We start from the raw sequence: 15,952 nt of genomic DNA, 5'->3' as shown, positions 1-15,952 counted from the left end.
CAAGGGAACGGAGGAACAGGTGGTGGGTCAGGGGAATAAGTGAACATAATTTTTTTGTGTGATAGAGAAAAGTGGGTTTTCAGCTGGCTATTCTGACAGATGTGTGTGAACTGCTGCTCTTTCTTTATTACCCACTGGAAGTGAGTTATCCCAGTGCTGTTCTTTTCAGCCTTCTGCAGCGTAGGTATCCCTGTCCTAATGCACCGTGGTCTAGGGATAGCTTTGGCAGAGCCAAGGCTGGGGAGTGGCTTTGTTGGCGGGATGTTTTTTTAGTTAGTTACACTTGTTTTAATTATTCCAGCATGGAGCGTCCCTCCTTCACCACTCCACCCCTAAAATCCATGCCCACAAAGCAATCTGAGTGAGCTACCCAACACAAAATCTGGCCCAGATACTCCACTGCTATCGGCCCTTTAGTGGCTGCTCATGGTCCTTGGGCAAACAGCTCCCCATCTGGCACCTGAAGCCCACTGACAAGCTATTCTGTGACTACACCTCTATACCACACCTCTGTGAATCCTGACCAATGATCAAGGCAGACAGCAAGTGGCTATTCCCTTTTTCTTAATACAGAGCCCTCTCTCCTCCCTTCCGTGTGTTTACTTCCACTCATCGTTTGGAAAGGCACCAGAGCTTTTCCTGCTCCAGATATTTTCTCTGGCTCCCCTGGGCTCAGTGGAACTCCCCTGTGCCTCCCCCACATCGCCCCATGCTCTATACAGTGGAACCGACCACCCTGAGTTGTCTGTTCGTGTCTCCATTTCTCCAAGTGCCTGGAAGGTTTCTGGGCTGCTTTTCAGCACCAACATATATCCATTGCACAACATAAACCGGGAAGATTATGACTTGATGGGTGAACGAATGAATGAATAGTTGAGTTTTGAGTGGTGACTGCTTGTAGAGCTGGACACTGCCGTTTTGAAAGCGTTGGAAGGACGTTGGAAATTCAACTCAGGCCCTCCGGTATCCATACAGCCTTCATGGAGAGGGCGGATAATGCATAAGGGAAACTTCACGATTAACAGAAGATGGAAGGCATATACACTCTCACAGATGGCACCAAACGTAATGAAACATAACTTGTGATAAAAAGGGAAAGTTCAACTGTGGATTAGAAACATAAGTATTATAGAGGTTGGAGGTGGAAGTGAAAGCAAGCACAGAAAAATATAGGTACTTTTAAACCAGACGTTAGGACCAGGGGAGAAGGCATTTGAACAAAAATAAAGGGAGAAAACAAGAGAGATGACAGTATCATGGGAGTAGTTCGTGGATGTCCAGCCAGGTCTAAAACATTTTTTGTTTAGTTTTGTTGTTTTGTTTTTAAATTTAGAGCTGCCAGGATATTTTAGAAACTTGGAACTTGGAATTGTGGACACACTTAACTCTGTACAACGCAGAAGATGTAATGAAGTCATTACCCTTTACACTGATCATTTTACTTTTTAGTGAACAGAAGAAACTACGAAGAAAGTGTATAGGGGCCAGGAAGTGGTGTAGTGGTAACACAGCTGTCCCCACATGGCAAAGGTCCTGGGTTCTTGCCTCAGGACCTCCTTGAACATGCTGGGCATGCACACACGAGCCTGTGATCCAGGCCCGCTGAGACGGGTAGACTGCAGTCTGTACAACCTGTTGGGGATTTCTGCCTGTTTGTCTGTCTGTTTACTTCTGTCATATAAAGAAATAAATAAACTTTTAAAAAAGGAGGCATCTGTTTTGGATTGAGTTTGACCAGTGAGAAAGAGCTGATGGAGATGAGAGAATTGTAAAAGCTGCTGGTAAATAATAACAATAATAAAAACTTCCTGGAGTAAGTCAGGGTGAGTCTAAGCAGACTCAAGGGAAACAGGTTTTGGAAATTTGAAAGTTCTATTGTATGACTCACAAAGAAAATACGGCTCCAGGGGAATAAAAATGATGTTTCGAGTCCACAAAAAATTCTATTGAAGAAATAAACTTGGGACCAGCAGTTAGTGTAATGGCTATTTGCTGGACTCCCACGTAGTCGATCGCAGTTCGCAACCCGGACCTGGGGGCTTAAAACTCACGCTGGGCACACGTGTGCCTGCGTGCCCAAGATCCCGAGAAGAGAATGGAGGAGAAGGATTGCGGCGTGGCCATCCCCCCGGGGGGTGATTTCTCGCTTTCTGTCTCTCTGTCTTTCTGGTGCACGCGCCCTATAGCAAAAAAAAAAAAAAAAACTCTCAAAAAAAAAAAAAAAAAAGATTTCTGCACTTGACTTGAAATGGTAAAATGTCCATATCAGTAGATTGTACTAGGTTCCATATGTATATTGCAATATCAAGAAAATCACTGTAAGTAAACCAAAATGGAGTTCTAAAAAGTGTATAATCTATAGGAAGTTAAAAAAAACAAACAAACAAACAAAAAAAAACCCAAAAATCTAGATGCATGGGAAACAGAGAGGAAAAAAAACCAGGTAACTCACAATAAGAAGGCAGATTTAAGTTCTAAATAGTAATTACTTTCAATTTAAATAATCTGAATATACCAATCAAAAGACAGATCTTGCTAAACTGAATTTAAAAACATGACTGAGGGGCCAGCAGGTGATATGGTGGTTAAGGTGCTGGACTTTCGTACTGCTGACCACAGTTCACGTCCTAGACCTGGCAGCTTGCTTTCTCACTCCCCTCCCCCCCTCTCTTTCTCTCTCTGGTAAACTTAAAATAATAACAATAATAACAAAGATGAATAAAATTAAATAAAATAATTATTTTTTTAAAAAACTATATGCTACCTATGAGAAACCAAACAATAGAACTTCAAAATACATAAAGCAAAAACTGACATAACTGAAAGATGAGACAAATGCATAATTATCACTGAGGACTTTAATACCCTACTCTCACCAACTGACAGAAAACCAACAAAGGTAAAAAGAACTGAACAGCGCTCTAAACCAACAATATCTAACGAGCAATTATAAGATATTCCACATCATAGCAGCAGAATACATGTTCTTTTTATGCACACATGAAACACCAAAAGAGACCATATCCTGAGTCATAAAACAAATCTCAAAATGTAAAAGAAATTAAGTCATACAGAGTATGTTCTTTGACAGTAATGCAATAAAAATAGAAATCAATACTATAAATAGACAACAGGAAAGTCCCTAAACATTTTGCCAGTTTCAAAAAAGTACTTCTAGGGACCAGCAGTTAGTGTAATGGCTGTGTTGCTGAACTCCCATGTAGTCGACCGTGGTTTGAGTCCCAGACCCGGTGACTTAAACTCATGCCGGGCGCATGTGCATGTGTGCCCAAGATCCCAAGAGGAAAACGGAGGAGAAGGGATTGTGGAGTGGCCATCCTCCCAAGGGGGTGATTTCTCGCTTTCTATCTCTCTCTATCTTTCTGGAAAGCCCACATGCCCTATAACAAAAACTTTTCCAAAAAAAAAAATATGTACTTCTAAATAATACATAGGTCATAGAGAAGTTCTCAAAGAAAATTTAAAAAGTAGAACTGAATGAAATTAAAATGCAATGTGTAAAAGTTTATGAAGTATAGCTAAAGCAGCACTGAGAAGAAAATTTGTAGTACTGCTTAGACTGAAAATGAAAAAAGGTCTCAAATAAACAAATTAAGTTTATGCCTAAGAAACTAGAAAAGAGCAATATATAAGCCTCAGGTCAAGCAAGAAAAAGGAGATAATAAAAACAAGAGCAGAAATAAATACAATTTAAAAGAAGAAGGCAAAAGAGAAAATTGATGAAACAAAAAAACTAGATCTTTAAACAAAATCAATAAATAGACAAACCCCTGGCAAGACAAAGCAAGATAAAAGAAAGAAGACACAAACCACCAATATCAGAAAGGCACAGGGGCTATCACTACAGATCCTACATCCATTAAAAAGAAAATAAAAATTTCAATGACCAACTTTGGGTTCATAATTTAAACGAAGTAGGTCAATCATGCCAAAGCCACAAACTATCAAAACTCAAACAAGGCCTAGCTGTTGTAGTATAATGGTAACACTAATGCCTTGCAATGTTAGAAACCATAAGGCAACCATGCTTTAGATCCCAGGCTGTCCTGAAAAACACACTTTATGCCCATTGCTGCCCAAGAACCTGAGGAGTTAGCGAACTGGGGAAGGAGACTGTGGTGTGATGAGAACTTAATGTGTTCTCTCTCTCTCACTCTCTCTCATCTGCACACATATACTTTCTATCACAAAGAACAGGAAAGAAGCTCAATGAAAAAAAATATATAAAACACTAAATACACTTAATTTTTAATTAAAAACTCCAAGCTCTAGGCCCAGGTGGTTTTACTGTAGTATCCTATTAAACATTTAAAGAATTAGCACCAATGTCAAATAATTTCTCATAGAAAATAGAAGAGGAAGAAAATACTTCCTAACTAATTTTACGAGTTTAGAATTATCTTAATACGAAAAACAAAAAAAGTAGTACAAAGAAAGAGACAGAGAGTGAAAAGACGAAAAAGAACACTAAAGGTCAATACCTCTAATAAATTTTGACATGAATATCTTTAGCAAATAATAAATTAGTATATCACCCTCAGAAATGTATAAAAAGAGTTAGCTGCCACAACCAAGTATGATTTATTTTAGGTATGCAAAAATAGTTTGTTTTTGAAAATCAGTTAGGGGACCAGCAATTGGTGCAATGGCTATGTCGCTGGACTCCCACATAGTTGACTGTGGTTCCAGTCCTGGACCAGGTGGCTTAAACTCATGCCAGGCATGTGTGTACGTGCCCAAGATCCCAAGAGGAGAATGGAAGAGAAGGGATTACGGCGTGGCCATCCCCCCTGGGAGGTGATCTCTTGCTTTCTGTCTCTCTGTTTCTCTCTGTCTTTCTAGAGAGCACATGCACCCTATAGCAAAAATCTCTCAAAAAAAAAAGAAAAAGAAAAAGAAAATCAGTCAGTATGATATACCAGATCAACAAGCTAAAGATGAAAAATCTTATAGTTAATGTTGAAAAGGTACTTGGAAAAATTTAATTCTTAGTAAAACGTTCATAATTATAATTCATAATTATAACTCATAATAAATAATGAACAAATAGCAAAAACTAAAAAGTTCACCAACATTTCGGGATCCAAGAGTAATATAATAAAATCAATCACATTTCTGTTTACAAACAACGAACATGGGAAAACCAAAATTAAAAACACAATGGCATTGATAATCTCCCCAAAGAAAATTAAATACTTAGATATAAATCTAACAAAACACTTTCAGGAACTATATGCTGGAAACCACAAAATTCTGACTTAAAAATTAATTAAGAACTGAGACCAGCAGATGGCATAATGATTATGTTACTGGACTCCTACATGGTCAACCGGGGTTCAAGTCCCAGACCCGGTGGCTTAAAACTCACACTAGGTATGTGTGCATGAATGCCCAAAATTCTGAGAGGAGAATGGAGGAAAAGGGATTGCAATGTGGCCATCCCCTCTAGGGGGGTGATTTCTCACTTTCTGTCTCCAGTGAGCACACATGCCCTATAGCAAAAATGTCTCTCCAAAATAAATATATAAATAAATAAACAAGAATTAAATAAATGGAGAGACACTGCATCTTCATCAGTTGTAATCTTTACTCTAGTAAAGAAATCACTTATCCTTGTGTTATTTATCAGTGTAACAAAATTTCCATCAAAATCCCAGTAATTTTATTGTGGGTATAGATGAACTTATGTGAAAATTTATATGGAAAGGCATAGGTTCTAGCTTAGCTTAAAACAATCTTGAAAACAAAAGTAAACTATAAGGAATAATTCTACCTAGATAAAAGTTTAAAAAAAAAATCCAGCATCCCTTCATGATTAAGTCTCTCAGAAATAGGCATAGAAGGGATATTTCTCAACACAATAAAAGCCGTCTATGACAAACCCATAGCTAACATAATACTGAATGGGAAAAAGCTAAAAACTTTTCCACTAAAAACTAGAACAAGACAAGGGTGCCAATTTTCTCCATTCTTCTTCAGTATAATACTTGATGTTCTTGCCAATGCAATCAGACAAGGGAATAAAATAAAAGGCATCCAAACAGGGAAAGAAGCAGTGAAATTACTTCTATTTGCAGATTGCATAATTATGTACATTGAAAACTCAGAATAATCTGCAAAAATACTCCTGGAAGTGATAAATGAATACAGTAAAGTGGCAGGATACAAAATGAACATACAAAAATCTATAGCATTTCTATACACCAACAAGAAGATTGAGGCAGAATTGAAGAAAGTAATCCCACTTACAATAACCACAAAAAGTATAAGGTGCCTAAAAATAAAACTAACCAAAGAAGTAAAAAACCTGTACAAGGAAAACTATGAAAAACTAAAAAATATATCGAAAATGACACAAAAACATGGAAAACCACCACAGGTTCTTGGATTGTAAGAATTAATATAATCAAAATGTCAATTCTACTCATATTTATCTACATATTTAATACAATTCCAATTCAATTACCGGGATATTCTTCACAGATGTAGAAAAAATAATCATATGTCTGGAAACATAAAATACCACATACTGCCAAATCAATACTGTGCAAAAAAAGTGGAGTAGGTGGCATCTCACTCCCTGACCCCCAAAATATTACAAAGCTGTGATAATCAAAACAGCATGGCACAAAAACAGGTATGTAGACCCATAGAATAGAATAGATGTCCCAGAAATAAACCCCAAAACACATAGCCAACTGGTTTTTGACAAAGGGCACCAGACACTCTAATGAGGAAAAGAAAATATCTTCAGTCTATGGAGCTGGAAAAACTGGGTATCTACTTGCAGAAAGATAAAATGGACTCCTATCATCTCTCACCACTAACAAAAATCAATTCCAAATGGATCAAAGATCTAAACCTAAAAACTCAAGCTGGTGGAAAACACTGGGGAAACTCTTGGAGATATTGGAGTAGGCAAAGACCTCTTAAATAAGACACCCAAAGCACAGGCAATAATCCCAAAAATAGACAAGTGGGGTTATATCAGGTTAAAAAGCTTCTGTGCAGCAAAAGAAACAACAATTAGAGTGAACTGAAAACCATCAGAATGGGAGAATATATTTACAAGCTATGCCTCAGATAAGAGACTGATAATCAGAATATACAGGGAACTCAAGCAGCTTACCTGAAAAAAAAATCACCCCAATTAAAAGATGGACAAATGAGCTGGACAGACACTTCTCTAAGGAAGACATGTATGTACAGGCAAAAAATACATGAAAAAGTGCTCAATATCCCTTAACATAAGGGGGATGCAATTCAAAGCCACAATGAGGCACCACCTCACCACAGTCAGAATGACTAAAATTGTTTAAAATAAAGATTGTTAAATGCTGGTGAGGCTGAGGAGAAAAGGGGACTCTTCTATACTGTTGGTGGGAATGCAGGTTAGTATAGCCACTGTGGAGAACAGTGTGGAGATTCCTCAAAAACCTACAAATAGAGCTATCATATGAACTAGCAATTCCACTCCTACATATCTATCCAAAGGATAGGAAAGCACACAGCTGGAAAAACACTTGTACACCCATGTTTATTGTGGCATTATTCATAGTAGCTAAGACATGGAACCAACCCAAATGTCCATGAGCAGATGAATGTATTGAAAAACTGTGGCACATATATACCATGAAATACTACTCAGCCATTAAAAAAAGAGGGAGAGAGAGAGAGATCCTGGCATTTGTTAGAAAGTGTACAGATATGGAAGATTTATTGCTAAGTGCAGGAAAGGCAGACTATGAAAGAGGGACATTGTATGTCCCCACTTAATATACAGCAAATGTCTGCACTCTATGTCAGAAACTGAAATAATGGGCTGTATAAAAGCTCGGAAAGCCACTGTGGATACCAGAGACAGTATGGTAGGAGGGTGGGAAATTGTGGAAGGTGAGAGGGAATAAAATATATTTAAAAATATTTTTAAATAATCAATTGGTCAAGTTGAACATTGCCAGTGGAAATATAAAATAGTATGTCACACTGGAAAAGACATTAGCTGTTTTTTTTGTAGGAAATGGGGAAGAGCGAGAGGAAGGGAGTCAAGGGGAAGAGGAAAGAAGGAAAACATTTAAGGGACACAAAATTGGAAAAGTACCTGCTAATGATAACGTGTTTGATAATATCTTTAACTGGAGTAATATACAGTATATTGATGGTGGGAAATTCATTTTGCATGCCGTAATGATATACAGTGATTGAATTAAAAAATACTCTTAGAATACAGCAATGAGGTCTTAATTTTGGAGAAATTAAGTTATGCTTATATGGGTTGGCCCTGTCGCCTAGTAATTAAGGGAAGCAGAATCCAAAATGGTCAACTGTGGCTTAAAAATCACACGAAGGGCCAGCCCGAGGTGTGGTGGATCCCACATGACTGACTCTACAGTCCAAACTCTGTCCCTGGCAGCTTGAGAAACATGCCCAGGACATGTGTATGACTGCTCAAAATCCTGAAAAGAGGAAGAAATGGAGAAGAGATTTCAGTATGACCATATCTCATGAGACGTACCTTCTCACTTTTCCTCTCTCTGTCTCTCTCTGGCAAGCACATGCACTCTGTGTCAAAATTTTCAAACATGCACATGCACACACACACACACACACACACACACACACACTCAGCACATTTACATGCATGCCCCTCAATCCTGACAAGATGGAGGAGATGGGATTGTGGTGTGACCATTCCCCATCAAGAGGTGCTTTGAACCTCTGTGTGTGTCTGTGTCTGTGTCAGGCAAGTACATACCCCCTTTTGCAAACTAGAAAAAGATAATAATTTTACTCACACAAAAACTTTTACATAAGTGATCCTAGCAGCTTTATTTTTAATAGTCCACAATAATTTGGATGGATCTCAAGGGAACTATGCTATATGAAAAATGCCAATCTTTAAAAAGTTACATACTGTGTAATTCCTTTATGTAACATTCCTAATACAGCAGAATTACAGAGATGGGGAACTGATTAGTGGTTGCCACGAGGTAGTGGGGGAATGAGGAGGTGGGGAAGTGAGGATTATGTGCGACCACAAAGCAGAACTACAGAGAACTACATTCATTCACACAAATGAGTGCATAAAAAACTACTGAATTAGCTTTGTGGATTGTTCCAGTATCAGTTTCCTAGCTGGGATATTTTACAAAAATTATGCAAGCTGTTACTACCAAAAGGGTCAAGGACCTGTCCCTGTACATATTTTGTAACTTTCCGTGAATCTATACTTATTTCACAATAAAAGGTTAAAAGTGAAAAAAAAAAAAAAGAGTAAAACTACAGTAAAGCCATATGCTTAAACATGTTGAGAAATATTGACCTGATGAAGAACAGTCAGAGTAACTACATGAAATGACAGCAGCCACATCAGCAAAACTGAAACCAAACAGATGCTAGGGTTAAGGTTCACTAGGAGAACGTTTAAAAGTATCTTTGACTTTCCTTAAAACAGGAAAAAGGGACAGTGAGGCCAATTACTAGCAGCCAATAGTTAATGTTTATTAACACAATAACACAGGGGCCAGGCAGTGGTTTAGCAGTAAAACATAACGGTCTGTCAGGGGGACCCACATGGGAAGGTTCCAGGTTTGAGTCTAGAGACCTCCCTGAGTACACACCAGTGTACTCATGACAGAGCTGGGGGTGGATCGTGGTATTAATACCTTGTTGAGAGTGCTGTTTCTCTTTTTCTATATCTCTCACTCATGGAAGAAAGAGAGAAATCAACCTCAAAAAAGCACACGACGGCCACCTACGCACAAATGTTCCATATATACTAGGGTGATTTTGTTCCTCTAACTTGTATTTCATTTGGGTCAAAAAAAAAAAAGAGTAAAACTACAGTAAAGCCATATGCTTAAACATGTTGAGAAATATTGACCTGATGAAGAACAGTCAGAGTAACTACATGAAATGACAGCAGCCACATCAGCAAAACTGAAACCAAACAGATGCTAGGGTTAAGGTTCACTAGGAGAACGTTTAAAAGTATCTTTGACTTTCCTTAAAACAGGAAAAAGGGACAGTGAGGCCAATTACTAGCAGCCAATAGTTAATGTTTATTAACACAATAACACAGGGACCAGGCAGTGGTTTAGCAGTAAAACATAACGGTCTGTCAGGGGGACCCACATGGGAAGGTTCCAGGTTTGAGTCTAGAGACCTCCCTGAGTACACACCAGTGTACTCATGACAGAGCTGGGGGTGGATCGTGGTATTAATACCTTGTTGAGAGTGCTGTTTCTCTTTTTCTATATCTCTCACTCATGGAAGAAAGAGAGAAATCAACCTCAAAAAAGCACACGACGGCCACCTACGCACAAATGTTCCATATATACTAGGGTGATTTTGTTCCTCTAACTTGTATTTCATTTGGGTCTTTTTTGTCAAGAAGAATGCTCTTTAGGCTGAAAAATACCATGGGGGAAATATCATGAAGAAAGATGTGAGGTCTGAAATAGTTGAGACCTCAAGGTGAGGGAATCCACAAACGTGACATGTGACAGGAAGACTTGACCCGAACAAAGGTTCCTAATTTTCTTTTCTTTTCCCTTTTCCTTTTCTCTCTCTCTCTCTCTCTCTCTCTCTCTCTCTCTTTGTACTGCAGCAAATGTTTACAGCATATATATTTTAGACTTAAAAAAATCCACATGGAAATCTTTTCTACATCATTATAGTAATTAAAGTAAACAATGTGGCATTTCACAATATACACATTTTCCTGTAATATAACAACCTGGAAATAGTAACTGCTATTATCTACAATGTTTTGAAGTTAGCCAGGAGTGAGTGAACTTACACACGTTTCTAACTTTTAAAACAAGTACACTTTATAAAGATACTGTCTAATGGACAAATCAGAATTCTCTCATTAAAGCTCACATGCTCCATTGTCGAGGAGGGAGACGGGGTGGATGTCAGTCTTGAGATTTTGTTGAAAGTGCCACAGGAGCCATGGTAGGTCAAGTTCCCTCAGGAAACTAAAACAATCTTTGTGAGAATCATTTCACAATAGCTATATATAGCAAATTACCGCATGTAAGCTATCAATATATACAATTTCGATTGGTCAACTACACCTCCAAAAAGTTGAGAAAAAATAATCTTGCTTGTATTGCAGATAAGGGAAGAAAGGGTGCTTATGACCAGAGAGCAAGGATGAGTGTGATAAAATTGCAAAGTCATAAAATAATGAATGGGTGGAGACAAAGTATATTTTGCTTGTACAACATCTTGTGAAATCTAAACTAATTGTCAAATTTTAGGTTAAGTTTAGAAAAAAAAAAAACTAGTTACATTTCAAAAGTTTCTCAAGCTCACTTCTGAAAGTTTCTATAACATATGGTTAAAATGTCCCTAATCTGGTACCACTGGGTAATTAAAACAAACTGAATGTATCATTGGAGAATGACAACATTTTATATTCCTTTTTCTTTTTTTCTGAGAAAAACATTTATTTATTTATTTATACTTTCTAAAATTTACTTTTGATCACTGTATATCTTCACAGTGTACAATTGTTTTTCCCAGCATGAATATAGTGCATTATCAGTCAAGTCAAAGATAATACCATACACATTATCAACAGATAACTTTTCACTTTTGGGTCTGTTAAATGCTTCTTTCTTTCTTTTTCATGATCTCCCTCCTGCCCACTCCTCACTGCCCACCCCCTCCTATGCTATCTCTAGCATCCACAGTTGCCCGCCTGCCATTAAACCTTCCTATCTCTGAGTTTCTCCCAGGGTGCAGACATTCGGTATATATTAAGGGAGGACGTCCAATGCCTGTCTTTCACAATCTGGCTTGCATTGCTCTTCAACACTAGCAGCATTAGAGAAAAATACATGAGAAAATGATACTACAAATGTGTGATTTTTGGAACAGCATGTGGAAAGCTGAAGACATTGCTTTTATTTTACTTCCAGAAGAAAACAAAACTAAGTATAAACACCTAAAACGAACTCAATAAATAATAAAGCAATCTTCAGCAGACAAATAAATATGCTCAGAGCCACTTGGTGCTGAAGCGAGTAGTTTTATTAATTATAGGTGCCTTGATGGGTCACTTTGTTACAGAGCCTGCCAGTTATTACTATTCATAATAGAGCTCTTCTAGGAAGTTCCATGTTCCACGGTATTTATATGAGAAGACAATAAACTGTGAATGCACCTAGGAAAATGTTCTATCCAAAGTAGAGTGGTTTTGTTTCTCTGGTCAGAGTTTTAGTTCGTTGCACTCCAAATCTGGGATTCACCCTCGACTCTTGTATCTCCCTCACCTGCCCTGTCTCACCATTCTGATCTTGTAGGTACAACCTCAAATATCTGGAGAACGTTTCCTGCTTTCCTTCCTTACCACCACTGCTCCTCATCTCTTGCTGCCAGGTTCCTCTCTGCCTTCAGTTTTTCTCCCCAGTTAGACCCCCATCAATGAGAATGAGCAACCTCAAATGCAAATCAGTCTCTCCAGCCCTGCCCCCACCACTGTCCCGAAGATAAAGGTTAAATGTATTGGTCCCAGCCTCAGTCCCCAGGAAGCTTCCCCTCCTAATTCCGGCCCAACAGTGTAGAGATATTTGTATTTCTGAATATTTCTTGTGAGTAGAAAGATGTAGCGCCCCTCAAGCACTATTTCCTTTCTCTAACTTCTAATCCTTTAAACTTTAGAATAGGTGTCAGCTCTGACCTCCAGGGTCCCATACCAGGGAAAAGCTCAATCACAACCAGTGATGAATTGTTTAGAAATGGCCAGTTCATAGGAAGGCTTACCCTTGCACCACCCTGACATGAGTGCAGATGTCGCAAATCCAGGAGATGCGATTATTTATGGTGTCTTTCCTCTGCTGAGCCCATTGCCCGACAGGTAGAAGGGACTGAATATGTTTGTTCAATGGACTTTCCTAAATATTTTTAGTATCTTTAGAAGTCATATACCCACAATGCTGCATTCTGGAAAGTTCTGAATAGCCCACAATTAATCAGTCATGCACACATAGGCCTTTCTCTGCATTATAAATTTATGAAGGTAGAATCCTGGACTCTGCATCTTTGAACCTCCATAAATCCCAGCCAGTGACCAGCACAGACAGAGATGCATGAGAAGAATACTAAAGCCAAGGGACGGAGCTGTCATTGCTCACATATACAACTTGTAGAAAAGCCTGAGATTGAGAATGATTAAGGTCTAGGAAGACGATTCCAAGAGAATGTTCTAAAATGGGAAATCAGAACTCACCTGTGGAACCAAGTCCATGTATGACTTTAAGTGCTACAAATTCTAAAAGACTTAAAATGCTTTGCCTGGGTGCTGGCAGGTGGCGTGGTGGTTAAGGGCGCTGGACTCCCACATGGCCAACCATGGTTCAAGTCCTGGACCTGGCGGCTTTCTCTCCCCCCTCCCACCTTCTCTGGTCAAATTAAAATAAATAAATAAAGTTAAATAAAATAATTCTTTAAAAAAATAAACTTTTAAAAAAATGCTTTGCCTGTGCAATGCTGAGCAAGAAAAAGAAGACAACAGAGTTAGCTCGATTTTTTAAAACTTGGGTTTAAGCTAAAGCAAACCAATTATGAAGCCATCAACACACCCTAACTAGCAGGTAATGGAGACATAGCACCCTGCTCTGTACATCAGTTATAACAGATATCCTCTTAAAGAGTTTTAGAGGAATTGCATTATGAAAAGTTTATGGTGATTGGCTTCAGCTTTGTGGAACTTCTTTAGCCCCCCTGTTCTTGCATTTTATCACATAATTTATGTGTCAGAATAAGAAACTAATAAAAAAAAAGTCATTTAATAAGCATGGGCATTTATCCAAGGGAAAATATTTGTACAATTTAAAGGAATTGTGAAGCTAATAAAACCAACTACAAACGAATTACATAAAGATACAGCATCTGTTGTTAGCATTCCAGGACTTCCAGATTGAAGCGCTCTAGACATGTATGCATGAGAACTAGGTGCAACATGCAGCAACAGTGCAAACAGACCATCTACTGACTTGTATGTTCTTCTGTCTTGCCAGAGCAGACTAATTAACTGGCCAATTCCATTACTGGAGGAGATACTTTACCATTGATTTCGAAGCTCTCCATCGCTAGTAACCTGGTTTGGTGGAAAGCTGCTTGTCCTGTGATGCTGCCCAAGAACTCTTCCTCCTTGAGAATCTCCTGATTTTCCATTGCTAAGCTTTATAGATGGCCAAAGTCCTAGAGCCAGCAGAAATGCTCCGCTCAAGAGGAACTACTTGGGGAAAGATCGTTCCCATTTAACCACTGCAGATAGTTGTAGACCACACAGCACTTCCTTTTGGCTCTGATTTCTGAGTTTGCAGCTTGTTTCCTGACTAGATCAGGACTGGGTATTTCTCAAACACAGGCTATTCACATGTAAAGCTCCTGTTCAGAGCAGCTGTGTGTTAAGGGGGAGTTGAGGTGAACCCTGAAACCATCCCCTTGCTCCCAGGAACCTGAGAGCCAAGAGCTGGATGACCCTAGGGAAGACGTTTCACTCCCTCCCCTCTACCTATCCAAGCTGCCATCAGCCCACACTTGGCTCACTGCCCAGGACCTTTCTAACCCACAGTGAAATCTCCCTCCTCTGACCTACTACAACTGTAGAGTTTGTGTTTGCTACTCACAGTGTGGTCAAATTTCACCTCTTCTGACATAGCAGCTGCAGGACTGTGGGCAGGTCATTTACGCTTTGAATGCTTCACGTTCCTTGTTTGTTAAGACAGGGAATATGTTAAAAAATATTGTTAAAGTTAAATTAATTAATTATTTTAAGATAGCTAGAATGCATCTGGTATATAGTAAATAATAAAGTCATGTTGTTATTATTATTGCTAGAGATATTCAGCGTCTTCTGGGGGCCAGTCTGATGAAGAAGTGGCATGTGCCTTAAAGACACTTGCTGTCTAATATGCAAGATGTATACAATTAAATTTCAGAAAATTGTTGTGAAGTGCAGCAATGATTGACTCGCCCTAAAGGACAGAAGTGTCCTGGAGACAGGTGTGGGACTATCACAAAAAAGATGTCTGAATCAAGGAGAGCCCAGAGCTGGATTTAAACAGGTGACTGTAGAGTGACCTGAAGATCAAGACAAGGCAGAGCCTTCCAGAGTCTTCCAGGCAGGGAAGAGAAGAGTGCAGCCTCACAGATGAAAGCACCCGAAGACTTTGGTCTATTTGGAACCAGGAGGCGAGGAGGGACGGTGGCAGGAAGGAGGCTGGGCCAGGCTAAGCCACTTCCCTTGGCCTGTGGAGTGGCAGAAAGGGAAAGGGGAACAAAACCGCAGGGAAATGAGTTACTGAAAGCACCCTGCAAGGCAGAGGTCCCCCTTGATCCCCACAGTTTCAACATTCAGTAAGCCTCTGGATTCAGGAGAGGACTGGAAGCAGAAGTCAGGACAGAAAAGGTTAAAGGGGCAAACTGAAAGTGAAGAAGTGTAGGCAGTGGCAGCTCCAGCCAGAAGTTTGGGAGGGGACAGTGCACATACTAGAGGCTGCAGGGGGCCTTTCCAGCTGGAAGGAAATCCCCCAGGCAAAGGACATGCCTAATGCAGGCCCCTTGTGCCTCCCTACTCTGCCTCCTCAGCTCAGTTCTGAGCCTCACAGGCCTTGGGAGGGGAACCATTAGAAAATATCAAGGGCCCCATTCTTGGAGGGAACATTTTGTGAGTGTCAAGTATAGTCATTATAACACTGGCTATAAGGCCAGACAGACCTGGGCCTTTTAACTTGCTGTGTGACCTTAGTTGACTTACTCAACTTCTCTGAACTTCAGTCCAAGGTAATAGCTCATAGAAGCAAGCACTAACTCTTACCCAGGACTTATTGTTAAGCCAGGTACTATGCTAGATATGTACTTATATTTCTCAACCCTTGAGACAATTTATAGCTTGCCTCAGGTTGTGCATTAG

General features: G+C 39.3%; 1 protein-coding gene across 1 annotated transcript in view; it reads right to left on the bottom strand.

The window, feature by feature from the left end:
* The window catches only part of MARCO (macrophage receptor with collagenous structure), a 45,899-nt gene extending 31,532 nt beyond the window's left edge, over positions 1–14,367 (bottom strand). The window contains exon 1 of the mRNA XM_006169546.3: positions 14,100–14,367. Within this exon, the coding sequence (XP_006169608.1) occupies positions 14,100–14,208 (109 nt within the window). The 5' untranslated portion in view covers positions 14,209–14,367. The remainder of the gene's footprint in view (positions 1–14,099) is intronic.
* Between the last annotated feature and the right edge of the window lie 1,585 nt (positions 14,368–15,952).

This window comes from Tupaia chinensis, unplaced genomic scaffold (genome assembly GCF_000334495.1).
Source record: "Tupaia chinensis unplaced genomic scaffold, TupChi_1.0 Scaffold147282_1, whole genome shotgun sequence".
Classification (NCBI taxonomy): Eukaryota; Metazoa; Chordata; class Mammalia; order Scandentia; family Tupaiidae; genus Tupaia; species Tupaia belangeri.
The sequence above is the reverse complement of the archived record's forward strand: the minus strand, read 5'-3'. Positions and strand labels throughout refer to the sequence as shown.